Consider the following 17,827-nt stretch of genomic DNA (forward strand, 5'->3'; position numbering starts at 1 on the left):
TGTTAATCTACCTGTTTGTATCTTTTGCTGTCCCCATGTTGGTGAAGGCTCTGCTCTACTCACATTGGATCTTAACCAGCCAGATGTTCTGTATATTCATTAGCATTAAATGTCAACGCCTGGGGCTTAAAATCAGATGAACAACTGGGTTTAAGTCACATCTTGTTTTGGATTAAGATCACAAATGAAAAATTTTGTCTCAAAAACATCTTTGGCAGGAGAAGACTTCAGGGGTGTGTAGTTGTGCTACAGCTTGCCCTGGGGCAGGGAAGGGATAAGGGGCCTCTTGAAGTTCCTTCCAGCCCAATTTTCCATGTTTCAACAAAAATGTGATTACGGTGATTACTGGCAAATTGCTGTAGATAGATTGCTTTCAGCAATGTGTGTGTGTTTTATGGCTGTCTCCATCAGTGTAGTTGATGCAGTGTTCTGTGGGAGCTGCAGTGCTACAGGTGCATCGTGTGAGGTTCCCCAGGCCGTTGCTCTTGCCAGCACTTCTGCATGTGTGACTTTGTGGAGAGCTGCAGAATTGATATTGCTCACTTTCCCTGAGGAGTGAGGAAAGCTGAGGAAGATAAATTGATTTTAGTAGACTGGCTCCAACTCACACCAGCTGAGAGTCTAACCTGATGCTGTTTGTAGTTGTATTTTGTCTGATTGTGTAATCTCAATGTAAAAATTTGAAATCTTGAACTCATGGGTCTGATTTTCTATGTACACATAATTTCTGAGCTCCTTAATTCATGATACACAACCTGAGTTGCATATATAAGGTGGCCTTTATTAAAGACTGCAAATACTTAATAAAAAATATATACTTAATACAAAATAAATCCCCAAACCAAACAAAAAAACCCACAATACCTGCCCACCCCCAAAAAGCCCACACAGAAAACAAACAAAAAATTGAAATATCAACCACAACAAAACTACACCCCACAGAACCAGACAGTAAGAATATCAGGTTGATCACCTGAAAATAAAGTATTCTGAAACACTGTCTTGACATTTTCCATCTATTTAATACTGGGAACTCTCTGTTCCAATTTATTTTTAAACAAGTGCTCTGGGAACACAAATGAAAATGTTTCAAGTATTTCCACACAGATTTATTTTAGTAGAATTTATTCTGAAACTCATTTTTGTTGAAAAAACATTACTGGGCCATATTTATCCCTGGAGTAATTGCCCTTGATTTTTAATAGCATTGCAGGAAGGGTAAATTTGGCTTGTATTTAATTTATAACACAGGAAATATGTACAGCTACACAACATCTTTACCCAGGGCATGGTACACAAGGGGAAAACATGCATGGTTCTATCAGTACTTTGTTAATTTAATTGTAACAACAGATGCAGCATTTCATTTATTTGACTGTTGTTACTGAGTTGCTATTCCAACTGTATCCCTGCTTTGTGGGCTTTGGGGCCCACAGGGTAAGAAGAACAGGAACGTGCTGGAGTGAACCCAGAGGCCCAAAGATGCTCAAAGGGCTGGAGCACCTCTGCTGTGGAGACAGCTTATAGAGACTGGGGGTTGTTAATCCTGGAGAAAGGAAGGCTCTGGGGACACCTTAGAGCCCCTTCCAGTACCTGAAGTGGCTACAAGAGAGATGGAGAGGGACACTGGACAAGGTGGAATGGCTTTAGACTGAAGGTTTAGATGAGGTATTAGGAAGAAATTCTTTACTGTGAGGGTGGTGAATTGCTGGAATAAGTTGCCCAGAGGGTGGTGTCTCTTGCCATCCCTAGAAGTGTTCAAAGTCAGGCTAAACAGGGTTTTGAGCAACCTAGCCTAGTGGAAGGTGTCCCTGCCCATGGCAGGGGTGGTGGAATTAGATGATCTTTTGAGTCCCTTCTAGTCCAAACCTCTGTATGATACTTATCCCCAGCTACAACACTGACTGAAAAGCTTCAGACCTTCTTAAAATGTTAAACAGTTTTGCAACTTCCTTTCTCTTTCTGCCTCAATTATTTAATAATTTTGCTGATAGCACTTGGTTTTGAATCTGTGAGATGTCTTCCTTTCTGCTTATACCAACACCTGTTTTTTTCCTGTGGTTGGAGAAAAAAATGCCCACAAAGTGTCTTCCTCTTTTCCTCTTTGTTTTTTTTTATGCCCTCCTCTCTTCCCTTTTTTGGTTACAACATGCTCAGAGTTGAGTTTAAAGTGGAGCTCTCTAGGAGGTGCAGTTTAGGCACAATTAAGTTCAGTGGCACTTGCTAAGTGTTTAAGAAAGTGCTTCCATTAAAAGTATTTCTTAAATTGGAAACCAGAGTAGTAAACTAGTGAATGCTATTTGTGTTTGGTGGCCTGGAAATAACAGAAACATTTCTAAGGGTATTTCCAGTGGTGTGGTTTAGATTGCTTTCAAACAGAGATTTGTGCCTCTTGTTTAACCAGGACACATGGAAGTGAAATGTTTCCAGCTGTGTTACGGGTAGTGGTATGTGGCCATATCTGTGGCTGGGGAGAGCAGTAATTCTGCTCAAGGGCTTCCTTCACATCTGTGGATGTCCTGGCTCCAGGAGAGGAGCAGCATCTCTCTCCTGTTGGACTGCTTCTATGCACAAGCACCCCAAAAATGTGTTTATCCCCTCCTCGTATAAATGTTGTCACTCAGAGAGTCATGGAAGGCTTTGAGTTGGAAGAGACCTTTGAAGTTCATCTAGTCCAACTCCCCTGCAGTGGGTAGGGACATCTTTCACTTGATTGTGTTTCTCAAAACTCCATCCAATCTGACTTTGAATGCTTCAGTGATGGGGCATCCAGAGCTTCTGTGGACAACCTCTGCCAGGGTCTCACCACCTTCATCATAAAAAATTTCTTTCTTGGTGACCCTTCTCTCCATTCCTTTAAACAGTTTGGCTTCTAGGTGTGAAAGCCCTTTTCTCTTTGATTTTCCCAATCTTTGGGACTTTCCACAATTGCTTAATGGTTTACTCACCTTCCTGTACAAGGAGGAAGGGTCTTTTATCACTCTTGTGTAGCAGGTAGTGGGGGGGTTTTTCTTCAGTTCAGCTCTTGTGCTGTAGATCACAGGAGCACATTGCTCTCACTGTTTAGATCACTACTTCAGACCGACAGCATTAAAGGCACTTACAGTCATTTTGTTATCTGGATAATTAATCCACAAGGTATTGCACACAATGTGGTGAATAATACAGGAAATGATTAAACTGAGTATTTTCCCTGGGTTTACATCATACTGCATGTGAATCTGGACGTAACGGGCATGCTGGAGATAGTGTAAAAAGCAGTGGCAGGTTGGATTTGTTTGGTAGTGCTGTAGTTTATGAAATATGAGCTGCAGTTTCTAACTAGTTTTGAAGGAACATTGCCCATTGCTTTAAAAAAGTAATTTGGAAATCTAGATTCTCTGGAGTTCTCATAACCTCAGTGGTGGAAGGTGAGAGTGTCTGGAAGCTGCTTGAGTGTGATGATATTTGACTTTAGTGCTGAACATAGCTGCTTTGATTTGCCCTCTGGATAACCATGCTAATGCTATAAGGAGCTTGCTTTCCCATTTTAGCTGCAGCAGTTAAAGGCCTAAAGGTAGGTGACATGAATGCTTCTATAAATATGTATGTTTTAATCAAGCCATTGTTTATAATTAGATAATAATCATAATGGTATAAATAAAGGTTAGAGTGGGATGCATAAAAGGTCTTAAGCAAGAGAGTGACAAGTGGTTGATGTCTTTAGTTTTTAGCTGAGGTATCTAGGTAAGATTTAGAGCCAGTAGTTGCAGCTGAACAACGTTGATTCATCTGATATAAGGAAGGGTAGAATGAGGTATGAGGAATTGGATGAAACTCTTGTTGTCTTGGCCTCCTGTGTCTACCTTACTCACTTAATATACTGTCTCCTCCTGCTTCTTGAGTCACTTATTGAAGTAATGAAGCTGTCCCATGGGAGGCTTTTAGAAAGGGATATTTAAAAGACCTATTCAGAGGTTTTCTACTAAATGGATGTCAGCACTTTCTAGCAATAGAAAAAAAACCCTGGGATAAAAATGGGATAAAAATATTTGAAATCAGCATAGATCTCTTTGCCTGATAAAGAGTCTGTGATGTAGCCTTTACAAACTTACCCATCTTGGCTCTACTATAAAATTACAAATTTGTTACCTCCTACTAGTGAGAGTAGTACTTCTGAGAGTACACAGGCACGTTTGCTGGCATGCCTTTTAGTAAAGCTGCTGTTACTTGTGTGGGAAAGTTCTTCCACTGACTTCAAACTTTTAATGTTCTAATTGTAATTTTTTATCACTGTGTGAATTTAACTAAACATTGTTTTCCTGGAAGCACTGTGTTTTCAATGGTTGTTAATGTTTGTGTTGAATGGAAGCCATAGGAAAGCACTGAGCACAGTAGGGTGCAGATCAGAATTAATTTGTAGACATAGACTTATCAAAACCTGCACCCCTGCCCAGCCACAAAGACTTGCTGTTTATTCCACCAGGCCCTGAGGTGTATGTGTAATTAAGTGTGTTGGTAAAAGGGAAATAGCTCTTGAAAAGAGGATGTTTCAGCCAAAATTATGGGGTTGATGGCTTAGCTACATACGAGATAGTACCATGCTGGGTGGGCTTTCAGGTGGCAGTCACCCTGCTCAAAGGTACATAATACTGTATCTCATGCAGCCCAGTTTGCAGCAAACAGCAGTGCTGGCAAGGTCAGGTTGGATGAAGGAGGCAACCAACACCTTTTTTATGAGGGAAATTAACTGAACAGTTAGTTAAAATGTGAGAAGGATGTTACCTTTGTGTGAAAGATGAGCTGACATTGTCTCCCTGTAAGGACACAATGTTGGCTGAGCCCAGTCAGTAAAGTTTGCAAAGTTCTACTTACTATTTGTAAGTCCCAAAGGCCTTTGGCTTCCAGGAAGATAGAGTGTATAAAGTGGGGATAATGATTCAGCCATCTGTGTAGACTTACAAAGCATAGTGACTCCCTCAAGTATGTATCAACAGCGAGCTTGCTCTAATTTTTCCATTTGCCATTTGTAAAATAAATGTATAACATGGGGTCTAATGAAACTTCAATAGGATTAATATTTTGTCATTTCAGAGTTACTGGGATTCTAATCTTTTCATACAAGTTGTTCTATAGGGTTCAAGGGATCTGAGTCTGCACTGGCCAATTGTGTTTTTGCTGGTACAGCTGTTCCCACTCTGGAGTAACTTTGCTTGAACTGGTACAGACACATCCCTGTGCTGATTTTCACAAGTACATTGCACAGAAGCTGCAATCCCAGCTGCCTGTGCCTGTCTCTTTTGAGGGTTTTGCTTCCTTGCAGGGCTGTCTGCTCATGCAGGTACAACATGAGCTGCTCTAGAGTTTCTCTAGTATGAGGAACTGGGACTGGCTGGAGCAGACTGTTGTCTGCTGTAAAGATCCTTAAGATGCACATCTGGATGAGCAGACACTGTGTTCAGCCCATATTCATTTGCCAGTTGCAGTGGGCTGCCATTGGTACCTGTGGTGTTGCTGCTCTCAGCAGTGCTGGAAAGGTGCAGGCAAGAAAACAAGAAGTATTAATGACAAATCTGTGCAGGGAAAGGCTCCTGAATTACTTTTGCTATCCTAGCTTGCATTAAATGAATGCCTTTCTAAACTGGAAGTGAATCCTGTTGCTGCCTTTGTTGTGCTTCTGTTCTGTTCTGCAGCTTTTCTGATCTTTTATGGGGATCAGTGGGACCACATCCTCTGCACAGGCAGGCTGCTGGGTTCATTGTATCAGGTCAGAATCTTGTGTTCAACATCACATATCTCGATGATATGATAAATGTTATGGCTGGTTTGTTAACATTCACATGACTATTAACATTCTTAGACGAAATGGTACATAATTATAGCAAACATTTGCTTCAATCTTAAATACTAATGTACGTGTTGAACTCACACTGGGGGAAGTGGTGAAGGTGCAGTATTTGCACCCTGCTGAGCACTGAGGCTGTTGAGGAATACATGCTGTTTTAAAGAGGACAGATTTTGACAAATGGGTCTCTGTCTTACTATGAACATGCTCAAAAAGAACGTGCTGTATTCACCAGTGGGATAGGAAAGCCCTCAGGCTCCCGGCTCTCATTCCAGCTTTTCAAAGTGGATTTTTGTCTTGGAGTCATTTCTGAGAATATATTTACTGGTGCAGCTTAAAAAAGCATGTGTTTAATGTGTCTCTTTTTGTCATTGAGATGATAAATCCACAGACAAATTAAAAAAAAATTCACTGGGGACTTTGGTAATAGCTTGGGAAGGAAGAAATTCATAAAAATAGGCTTGGGGTGAAAATAGCATCAATCCTTTAGGCATGAGACTTCTAAATCCCCGGCATTTGTTTTGCAGCACCAAGAAGTGCACAGCCTCTGTGTTATTAACTCTAACATCTTTCTAAATTTTATTCTGTGTATCTCTTAATCCATAACGTTGTTCTTTATTTTAAACATCATCCATTTAATTTTCTAAACTTCTTTCGGCATATTACCTGTTTGGATTTTGCCTCTTCATTCTAAAGCAAGCCTTTGTTCAATCCTAAAGAAAAAAGAGTGGTTAACTTGAAATGGCTCCAAAATGTCTGACAAAATGCTGCCTATAATAGAACAAAGCATAGTGTTGTTGTAATTGATGATGTTTCTTATTGATTTGCTCATCCAAAAGAGCCTGTCTTGCTCTCTCTGCATTCGGTATCCAAAATGTTGTCTTGCACTGACAACCACAACTTGTTCCAGAGTAATTTAAGGCTCAGCAACTTGCTTAGCATCACAAATCCAGTTTTTGGTAAAGCTGAGAATAGAGCCTCTCTCTTCTGTCATGGCTCAGTTCCTCACTGTAATTGTGGGGCAGCTTTCCTACTGACCGAGTCTCTGATGTGACCAAGCCTGTTATAATGAACAGCGCTACTTCAAATTTTGACGAAGTCCCCTCGTTCAGTAATTTTTTGCAGTTTTAAAATACTCAGTGAGTCATGGCAAAATACGTTTGTCTAATTAAAAAAAAGAAGCAGATGTTAATATTCTACTTTGCAGTCTGGAGTTTCCCACTGCTTGGTAAGCAAGCAGGTTGAGAAAGTGATTGTGTTGTAAGATGAGACAACTGTGGTGTATGTAGGAACTTGAGCAACTTGCGTTAAAATATTTGAAAGCGTTGTGGCAGCTTGGTCTGCTTTGCTCAGGTTTATGGGACTAGTAACACAGCAAGATTTTACAGTAAAGGGGCTTCTATCTCTTTTTATTTTTTAAGAAACAGTGCTCACATTTGCAGATCACGTTTCCCTCAGTGAGGTGCAAGCCCAGGAATTAGCAATGCATGAAATGCCTATATAAATATAAATTTATCTTTCATCTTTAGTCATAAAGAAATTTCCTCTAGTAAGTCCATAACATCTTTGTAGGTTCGGCAATCGTAGAGAAAAGTAGTAATTAATTTAGTGATAGGAAGCATGAGAGGCAGTGGTTGAGCAATGTGACATGGCACAATGTTTCCACTTGAGTGCTGACTATTCACCTGTGACTATTTGCTGGAATGTTCCTGCTTGGAAAACAGTGTGCTTTTTAAAAAGTCTTAGATGTCACATGGGCTCATTGGAATTTTAATTACAATTTTTCTCTCTGTGATTTTTGTTGTTTTGTTTTTTAATAGCCCATTTAGTTATCAAAAGAAATCAGGAAAAGGATGACAGAAACACCTCTTGCCATTTCTTGATTTCTTCTACAAATGTCTGAGACAGTGAGATGATATCCTGCTGAGGACACTGCATGGTGACATTTTTAAGGAGTTTTAACATGCGGTTTATTGCCAACATAGAAAGTTTGCTTGCCTGAAAGTTTCCCCTCTTTGCTTGCAGGCCCAGCAGGTGCTCAGAGCCCTCCAAGTTGTGTTTTCAGCAGCAGAACAAAGAGCAGGACTGGCTTCAGGCATGAAGAGGTGCAGCTGGCAGTGAGGTTGTGATTGCCTATCAATAGGTATTCATCCTATTAATTAAGCTGCTGCTGTAAAACCCAGCTAGAGGAGAGCTTTTCAGCCTGCCTGTTGTAAAGTAAGCTGAGTCACCTGTGAAATAATGTTAATAAGAGGCTTGTGAGGAGGCTTTTTTCAAGCCCTCTTCTCTTGGGGCTGGCAGCAGCCTCTTTCATAAACGTGGCTTCCAGGCCTTCTGTGAATGATAAATGGCACTCACTTCACTCACTTCTCTGGAAGCTCTATGTGCTTTTGTGAACCTTGACTAGCAGGAGCCAAGCTGTGACCTCACACTGCTTTTGTTCCTCAGCTGTAGGCATGTTATGATAAAGACTTTCAGCCCCTTTCTTGGCTCTACTGAAGTCTTGTTTTGCAACCATTTGGTTTTTGGCTTCTTTAAGGTTTTTCTTTATTTTTTGAGCATGAAGAAGGAAGCATGTTCTAAGCCCACTTGCACATTTTATTTTCCTTTATGAGACCAGTGTAAACTGGTGTATGACTTTTTGGGATGTAGGTGGTTTGTTTTAACCATTTGATGGAGATCCTTGTTGTGCTTCTTAGAACTACTCAGAGTACATTTTTCTTGTTCAAATTACATAATTCAGAGTTCTTGCATTTCAAGTTTAGGTCTAGTTTAGTTCCACTTCTGTAGGACATAAAGCAAGTGAGCTGCCCTCTTTAAAGCCCTGGAGATGGATGTGAGCAGCAGAGTGGGGGGGGGGGTCCTACAAAATCAAGCTCATCCTCTTCACAAGTGCTTCTGAGGAAGGAGAGCCTGAGACTTCCCTCCAGGTGGTCTCTCAAGCAGAAAGGTAACAATTGTAGGAAATTCCTTTCCTGCCACTAGTTCACAAGCTCAACAAACAATCCATTTGTGGAGGCATTGGGGTCATCCTTTTAGTTCCTTACTCTTCTTTGCTAACTACTTGGAATTTGCTAAACAGTTCCCTTCTGGAGGGATTAGGGAGTGGTGGTCTGTTTCTCCCTTCCTGAATCTTTTCAAGTCTTTCTAAAAAGATAAGAAAAAGTTGACACTAAACATCCTAGAAACAGTCCCATGTCACCATACACAGTAAATTGTTCTGTCAAATTATATGCTGAAATCTCCCTTGTGTTCATGCTAAGCTTGTGCGACTGCTTTTGTTTTAGATATTGACATTCTGGGATCTTCATTCTAGGGAGGCTGAGAAGCCAAAGGCAACTCAGTTGTGTGAACAACCCCTCAATCCTGTTCAGATGGAGGCTTGTTTCTTCAAGAGAACAACGCCCTTCCGCCCGAGCAGCGAGGCTGCTGTGCTGCCCTTTCATGTGCAGCCTTCTGGCTGATCCTCAGCCCTGCCCTGCTGCCACAGCTTCCTGATTTATGAGCTTGCAGGAGAAGCTGCTGATCGTAGCTGTTCATCAAGAGCATCAGTGAAAAGCCACCAGATTTGACAGATGTGACTGAGTGTCAACATTTTTCTCCATTTTTATTTTCTGTAAATTCCTGGGTTTTAGACCTCTCGTTCTTCCCATCAAACAGTGAGCAGATGATGTTCCTCTCCGTGCCCTGTGGCATGTTGTGTTGTTTGCAGAATGCCTGATGATCACTGTTGTATTTTAATAGTCATATGTATTGGGCTTGGCTGTTCTGAGCCCACTTGTAGCTTCCAGGAGGCTTGTGCTGGCTACCATACATTCTTACACCCACTCAATCCTTTTAAACCATTAGAGCATCGTGCTCTTGCTTAAGGTCATGAGTAGGGTGTGGAACAGCCTTTTTGAAAAATTTCTTACTCTACCTCACTTTTGGAAGATTTGGTCATCAGTTTTACTGGTGTCCTCATTTTGCTTTTTTCTTCAAGTCTTATTTTCCCTTCTTTGTAGTGGTTTCTTTTTCCACAGAGTTGCAGTGCAGAGTCTCATACTAAAATTTATCTGTGCCAGCTGAGAGTGGATAAAACAGGTCTGGGCAAGGAAGGGTGTCTCTTTGTGGACACAGTGCAGGCTGGAATGTGGATGTAGTTGCCTGAGCCAAGACTAACTCCTTGAGGTGAAGGTTTTATTTCTTTCCTGTGATTAAGCTGGGAGTGTGTGTTAGTTTGGAGTAGCAAGAGGTTTAAGGAAGTTATTTCTTTTTGTTTCCTTTTGTCTGTTTCTAGGAAATCTCTCTGTGTTAAGAAATCAAAACAGAGGCTGGATTCTTGTTCTGAGCCATTTATCACCAAAGAGAAGGGGAAAAAAAACAATCTTTGCTAATTCTGATTTTTCTTTTCCCTCCTAGGAAAAGGGTTTCTTCCTAGAAAATGAAAAGAACTCGAGTTGTTGAGTTGGCAGGTAATTGATACATATCTGCCCGGTCTGAAGAAGTACTTAACTTTTACATAACTACCTATGAGTCTGTTTAGGAAGCTGCCAAAATGCAGTGAACTGTGTGGTTTTCATTATTCGTGTATTTTAACTTGTTGCAAATGGCCTTCTTTTATGGGTGGTTAGAATTCCTTTTAAGTTGTCATTCAGAAAGTCCCAGAGGGGAGAGGAGCTGTGACAGCTCAGCAGATCGTGCTGTGCCCTAACTCCGGGCAGGATGCTGCTGTGCCCTAAGGAGCAGCACGTGGAACGGAGCAAAATCTGGTTCAGCACCCCTGCTGTGCTCCTTTGGCAAGACTTGGGGATTTACAACACTGGAGTAACTGAGGCAGCATGAGAAATACTTTGCTTGCTTGGTCTCATTTTTGATGCTGTAGCTCCTGAATGCATAACTACCTGATTAATGCAGAGATTTTAATCTTCTGACCCCCTTGCAAACACTTATTAATTGCACTCATAGATTTTAAATTTGTAGAACTAGAAGGGATAATTATGATCCTGTAATTTGGTCTCTCCGTGCAGCTGAACACAAATCTTTTACTAAATCGGTGGCTTTATTCCCCTCACTTTAGAAGTGTGCTCCTTATTTAAGGAATTTGTCTTCTAGCCTTAATACCCAGTCATCAAAATTTCTCAAAGCATTGTCAAACTTGTTGCTTATATGATTATTAGGCTGGTATTAATCTTCACTTCTTAAAAATCAAATAAGCAGAGCTGTTAGAACAGCCTCAATATAGGACACATTCTCCCATTTACAGATGTTCCTCCTCCATTTGCTTTTTAATTTCATAATTTCTTTTTAACAAAGAAAACTTTGTTCGCTGTGCAGTTTGCTTGCTGTTTGTCATATTTACAGGGTTGCTAAAGTAACCTGCCTCTTTTCTCGCTGCAGATTTTCTCACATACATTAAAGGAAATTCTAACCTTTTTGGCTTGTGTCTGATATAAACTTCTGCCTGGTTGGATATTTGCTAGGACTCTCCATCATGATCATCCTTGCTATCATCACGGCATCTAGAAGAGGATTCCTGTTCCAGGAGAATGACCTACACCCTTTGGTCCTGGACATTGTTTGGCCTTTTAGGAATCTCAAGTCAGATGTTTGGAATGCTTGCAGTCTCCCAGCTGATAAGGGGCTGCTGGCTGCTCTGGATTTCCCCCTCTCCCTCAGAAATACCTGTTTAATGTTAAACCTTTTGTATTTGAAGAATCTCTATTCTCTAATGCTGATGTTTGCAGAAATAGAATGACTTAGAAGTAAGACTTCCTGCTAAAATTGTGGGGGATTTAGTATGTTTGCTCTTTCAGTTCAGCATTTTTGTATATAAACATGGATTTGGGTCAGTCTCCCCTTTTCTTCCTCCCAGGTTTTTCTATCATGTTTCCATTTGCAGGAAGTCCTTTACCACTGGGTGCCACTGTTTGATAGTTCTTAACATTTGCTTCAGTGAAGCTCTGAAGAAACTCTCCCCTCACTCTTTGGACGTCTGATTTTAAATCAAGGCTCAGTTTTCATGTGGCATTCCATGTTTCAATGTAGGAAAATTTGATTCAAACAAATTTGCCGTGATTTATAATTTAGTGGCCCACACTGATGCATCTGCAATACTGAATGTTCACTGTAGCTGCAGGGAGTATAAACCGATCTTATTTTCTTTTCTGCTCTTAAAATCTCTTTAAAAAATGTGCCATTCCAGAATTGCATAGGAATCACTGTTGACCCATGTATAAATAAATTGCTTGTTACCTTTGGGGATTAATCTAGTTGCAAACTGTGCTGCTAAGTGCCTTTCCTAAGAGGCATAATTTCAATTATCATCTCCTGAAAATCATGTTACTGCACTGTTATAATTATATGTGTAGTGTTTTGGTGGAATTTATGTGTATATTCAGTTGTGTGCTTTTGCCAGTCAAGATTTATTCCTTTCAAAGGACTGACAAAGACGAGAGGACAGCAGGGTGTGCATGACATGCTATTGTTCTGCAGGGAAAAAGCACTATGGTCACTTAGGGTCTTTTGGATGAGAGGTGTCCAAAATACTGGATCTTCTTGCTATCAGAATGGTTTTCCACACCCCAGCCCTGTCTTGGGATTTAGATAATCACAGGATCCTGAGTAAAATGAGTATGGGGAATATAAAGTCCTTAAGAAATATGCATGGAATTTAGGAAAGACAAGTGATGAACAATGCACAATATGTCTTATATGCTGTTCATCCCAGACTGGAACTGTGGTGTTACAGTGAGTGGGTCACAGACCAGGATTTAGGGAAGGTGAGTGCTGTTCCATGTGCTGCTGATATATTTTATACTGCTTGTATTCTAAATTAGATTAAGTAGTTTGTTGCAGTGAAAGTCAACATCTGAATTTTGCCTGTGTCTGACAAAAAGGGGACCTTTTGGAAGGTCTCCATCTTTTCCTCTCTCAGTATTCTTAAAGCACCTTGTGTGCAGATCTCTTCTTGCAGCAGGAGGGGAGAGGTAATTTATTTCTTTCTTTCTATCTTCTGCCTCTCATTACACAGCTGCATTGACACCTCTTCAGTATTTTAACCAAACAAGAGAAGAAAGAAATGCAACCAACTATTTAGAGCTGATCCTTTCAGCTGGTTTGAAAGCCAATGGCACAGAGCTTCCTTGCAGATCTTGCAGCCTGAGGAAAATTTCTTTAGGATTAATACAAATTCTTCTCATTAAGATTTTTAGTGGAAGGTGTGAGGCTGTTTTTAAGGCTGTTTGTGTCTTTCATCTCTTCTCCAAGCAAACTATAGACCAAGAGGAAGAAGCTGGTTTGTCCTTGCCAGCATTGCACTCCTGTCCTTTGCCTCTCTGGGGGTCAAGGCTGTTCCCTCCACACCCAAGATTTGACTGAACTTCAAAGCCCTGTAACAGAGAGATTGCCTGGTGCTGTTTAAATTGAATGGGAGCCATGAGCAGATCTTTGCATTTGAGAGAATCGTAATACTGTCCCAGATCTTGCACTCTGCCTTCCTTTCCGTGTCAGTGCCAATGCAAACATCTTTAAAATGACCCTCTTTCTTCTGGTTTCTCATTAAGTGGATGTTTTATCTATGCTTTGTTGATGTTACTCTCAGCAGTACTTAAGGGAAGAAAATGAGTGTTAACTGGATTTCCTTCAGATTTTGAGTGGGTTAGGTCATTTTAATATCGTCGAAAGTGACAACAGGAACAGCTTCAGGAGCCAGCAATCTCTGCTTCTTTCCCTGTCCTTGACATTACTGATATTGCTTTGGGCTGCCCTAATCAAGTGAGCCCTAGTTCCTAAGAGAATTCTATGTGGTCTGCCAGTCTTTTGGCAGCTGTGGAACTAATGAAGCTGTGATACCCAGTGTCAGGGGAGTGCTGCAAGTTAAACCTGTATTGGCATGGGATGGACAGAACTTTGTCAGCCTTGGGATGGGATGTGAGATTTCGAAGTGCACAACAAAAAACAGAAAGATTGGCCTTCCAGAAACAAGTAGTAGTTTCTAAGATGCTCTTCTCTTTCATGTGTAGAGTCATAAACAAAGCCAGATGCCTGCTAAAGGGTTTAAGAGGTCCATGATGTTAATATTGTAGAACAGTAATGTAGTAAGTAACCTGGTAGCAAGATAGTACTCAGTGGGCAATCCCAGGTACGTGCTGCCCTGAACGGGTTTGATTTTGAGGCAGGTGAAGATGCTGCTCTTCAGATCTAGAAGCAAAGCTGTTATCACTGGGAAGTGGCAGCTTTATTGAACAAGGAATGAGGGGCTGGGAGGAACTGCAGCCACCAGGACCTCTCTGGTCCTCCCCTCCCCCTCCTCAGGCAGTGTAGCTGTGTTTTGCCATGGCCCAAACTCTATCCTCCCTTTTCAGCCACAAGACAGTATGAGTAAGAGTCAAATTCCTTTGTTGGTGTCTGGGGCTTGAGCATCTTGGCTGGGAAAAGTATTTTGTATTCTGTTTTCAGGAACTCTTCCTTTGAAATAAAGGGTGAACTGTGGGAAGTTATTAATGATATCTATAATCAGGGATTAATCAAGTAAATCTCTCTAGCTGAGTGCCTCTTACGAGCTTAGAGATAAAGATGATAGCGGTGTGAGCTTTCATGTGCAAACAGTGCTGAGGTGCTGCCTGCAAAGCACACTCTGCATTTAAGCAGCTCCTTTGCTTTCTACCCAAGCTGGCTGATGTGAGGTGGTGCTTGGTCATGCAACATCTGAGCAGAGACATGCTGAAGCATTTTTATTTCAATTCTTATTGAAATTGGAAAGGGGAGAGTAAAACAAGATTTTTTCCCCCTCAAAGAATGCCTTTGGGTTACTTGTAGTAAACTGCAAGTCTGTGCAGTAGTTTAAAAAGCTAAAAATGTAAGTCTTAAAGTGTTTGATGGTTTACAGTACAGCTCAGAACAGATGTTATAGCTTTTTTGGGAATAAAATCTTCAGTCTTTCAGCTAGTGCTCCTGTGGAAGATATTAGTTCAAGAATTTATTAAGGTAAAAAGGAAATCACGTGAATTTAGTCTTAATGTAACTTTTGGATCTAATACAGTCTATTATTTTCATGTCCATTGGTATTTTTAGTAATTTATTTATCTGCTTTTTAAGGGCCCGCAACTCTACCTCTGCTTTTACAGCTGGAAATAATTGTGGGAATCATTTGAAGGGTGAAAATGCCATATATATGTGTAATAATATAAATATATGGTGTCTCACAGGAATTTTTATATTCAGATTCCATATGTAGAGGGTGATTTCTGGTATGAAGAATATCAGATAGAAAATAAATGCAATTCCCTGAATGCCATATAAACATGAGAGGGTTGTGGTTTTTTGGTGGGGTTTTTTGGGGGATTTTTTTTGGTGTTTTTTTTTTTCCTCGTTGTCGCTATTTTTGTGGTTGGTTTTTTGTTTGTTTGGTTTTTTTGTCTGGTTTTTTTTAATGAATTTCTTTTTTCTGTGGAAACCATGGGAGCCCTGCTGTAGCAAAAATTGGCAGCTGCTGAATCCTTAACCTGACATTGTTACGATATCTGGTAAAAGCTCTCCTATCTGTAGTTCTCTTTGTACACATGTTTCCAATGTTACTACCATTAAGGGACTTTTGCTGGAAAAAACCCTCTGTAGATAGAATGAAAAGTAAATAATATTGGAAGAAAGGTATCTGCTGGACGTGTTCCCCTAAATGTGACTCATGCTTCTGGCATGCTCTGGTTTGGTTGTATCTCTTCATCAGGACCAATTTTAGAAGGGTCTGTTCTGTTTTCCGTGTGCTCCAGGAAATTAAATGAGAGTTGCAAGTATGTAACTGCTTGATCTTGGCCCTTCAAGGCTGAGGTACTTCTTGGTTACTCCAAAAGCATCTTTTTGTCTAGAAACATTAAACTTTAGTCTGGGAGGATACTTGAAATAGTTTTTCTGGAGAGTAATTTTCTAATGAGATGTTGAAATTGCTTTGCAGTTGTTTGAGGAGTTAAAATTCCTCTTCCATGCAAGATCCCCAGTTTATTCTTTCTCTCTGTGGATCAAAATCCACATATACCGAAGAAGTGGTGGACAAAGACTGTGTTAGTTACTCAAGCACGACAAATTAAGGTAGATAAATGCCTTTGTGCTACTTGTGCAGTAACAGCTAATTCAGCAAATACACTGGGAAAGCACCTGCCAAATTAGTGGGTGTATTAAACTTGAGCCAAACTCAGCTAAAACATCCCCTGAATCCAAATCTCCTTTATTTGGAGCGAGGTAGCAGAGAAACACAGCCATGGATTGTGCATTCTCAGTCTATCATGTAACAGCAGATGGTTAAAAGGAGCCTCTCGGATGCTCTTCAGGCAACATATTCCTGCTAAGTGATTATTTGGATTATTAATGTCCCACTGTAGCACCTAGTGATGATCTGAAAGCAGCTTTATGGGCTGTGACTTTTGTGGTGATGAGCACTAGAGACTCATGGCATTAATAATGTTTTAATTGTTATTGCTTGAACATTGATTAAACTTGTTTAAGGACTTTTAAGGGATTCTGTCATCGAGCTTGACTGGTTTATTGGTGTGAGCCTGAACCTCAGAATGAAACTCTGTGGATAAACTACCTCTGTTGCTATCTGCTTTAGGTGTGTTGAATCCTTTGTGCCTCAGTTTCCTTTTTATGTGAAACTTGCCTATGCTTTGTAAATGTTAGGTTTGACAGGGTGTGGGTAGAGATCACCTTATCTTGATTGTATTGTTTGCATGTAATATTACACAGTGACTGTGCAGGACTTTGTTGGTGGCCACCAGCTAGGCAGAGGTGTGAGAGAATTCACTGAGTGGGAACTGGGCACCCTGTGTCTCTGGCTCTGTTTGGAAATCCTAGTTGAAGTCATTTGCAGTTAATCACACATGGAAAGACTCTTCCCAGGAGAGTTTTTATTCATTCATGTTTGCTGCTAGTAGAGTTCATGTTACAGTAGGAAACCACGATTCCTGACCTCTGAGTTGAATACGTGTTTTAAAAATAGTGATGGGACAGAAGAAAGAAGAATAAATAATCTTCACTTTAAGGGCTTGTTCAAACCAAATCGATGTGCTGCAAATTACAGCACCACACTTTGAGAAATGATGGAATCAAATTGTTTTTCAGGGACTTGTGTCAAGAAAATTGTACATTGTTTATGGCAGTTGTAGAGTAATTCTGCGTTTTTCATCTCCACCTAAGCAAACAAGAATTATCTTGAAGAAGCAGCAGGTTATTTTTGGATTTACTTTAAAAGAGAGCTGTTGATGATAAATGGCTTCTAGAAGACTCACAGGTCCATCAGTGCAACAGAACTGATAGGAGAGTAAAGCAAAACAAATATTTACAGAGGAGGTTTATTTTGGGTGGAGGTTGGATATGTAATATTTGAGTTATTTTAATTGTGATAAGCCTGATGTGAACACTGAGGAAGAATGAAATGTTATGTCCTTATGTAAGAGAAGAACTGCATCTGGTTTATTCACTGTCTGTGCTAAAGAGAACAGACCTACCTCTGCAATGTTTCATTAACAGCGTGGTGCTGTGTGGTGTGTGTTGAGGGGTTTTGAGGGGTTGTTTTTGGGGTTTGTATGGCATGCTATGGAGCAGTGAGGGATCTGAGATGTGAGTTTTGCCAAGGGCCCCCTAGATGGGTTGTGATGGAGGCTGAGGGACCTGGGCTGGCTCAGCCCAGAGCAAGTTTTGGCAGGACCAAACAGCAGCTCCCTGTGCCTGGGAGGTACTTTCCAAGGAGATTGACCCAGGCTCTTCACCAGAGTGCATGGCTGGAGCCTGGGAGGCAGCAGACTGGAGTAGAAACAAGAGGTTCATGTAGGTGTGAGGAAGAACCACTGAAGAAAGGTGAGAGGGGCCCTCCACAGAGGCTGTGCAGCCTTGAGGATCTTCAGGGTCTTACTGGGAAATGTCCTGAGCAACCTGCCCTGATCTCATAGCTGTTCCTGCTCTCAGGAGGAGGTTGAATTAGAAATCTTCCAAGCTTCTTCTGACCCGTTTTCCTGTGATCCTGTATATTTG

General features: G+C 40.8%; 1 protein-coding gene across 4 annotated transcripts in view; it reads left to right on the forward strand.

Moving 5' to 3' along the window:
• The window catches only part of FAM107B (family with sequence similarity 107 member B), a 118,273-nt gene that overhangs the window by 89,192 nt on the left and 11,254 nt on the right, over window positions 1–17,827 (forward strand). Inside the window, exon 3 of one of the 4 annotated variants that reach the window (XM_085569590.1) lies at window positions 10,226–10,278. The exons of the other annotated variants lie outside the window; for them this stretch is intronic. Coding sequence (XP_085425716.1) covers window positions 10,248–10,278 — 31 coding nt within the window. The 5' untranslated portion in view covers window positions 10,226–10,247. The remainder of the gene's footprint in view (window positions 1–10,225; window positions 10,279–17,827) is intronic. 4 annotated transcript variants of the gene reach the window in all.

The sequence above is a fragment of the Lonchura striata genome, chromosome 1A (genome assembly GCF_050655825.1).
Source record: "Lonchura striata isolate lonStrDom1 chromosome 1A, ASM5065582v1, whole genome shotgun sequence".
In the NCBI taxonomy this organism is placed as follows: domain Eukaryota; kingdom Metazoa; phylum Chordata; class Aves; order Passeriformes; family Estrildidae; genus Lonchura; species Lonchura striata.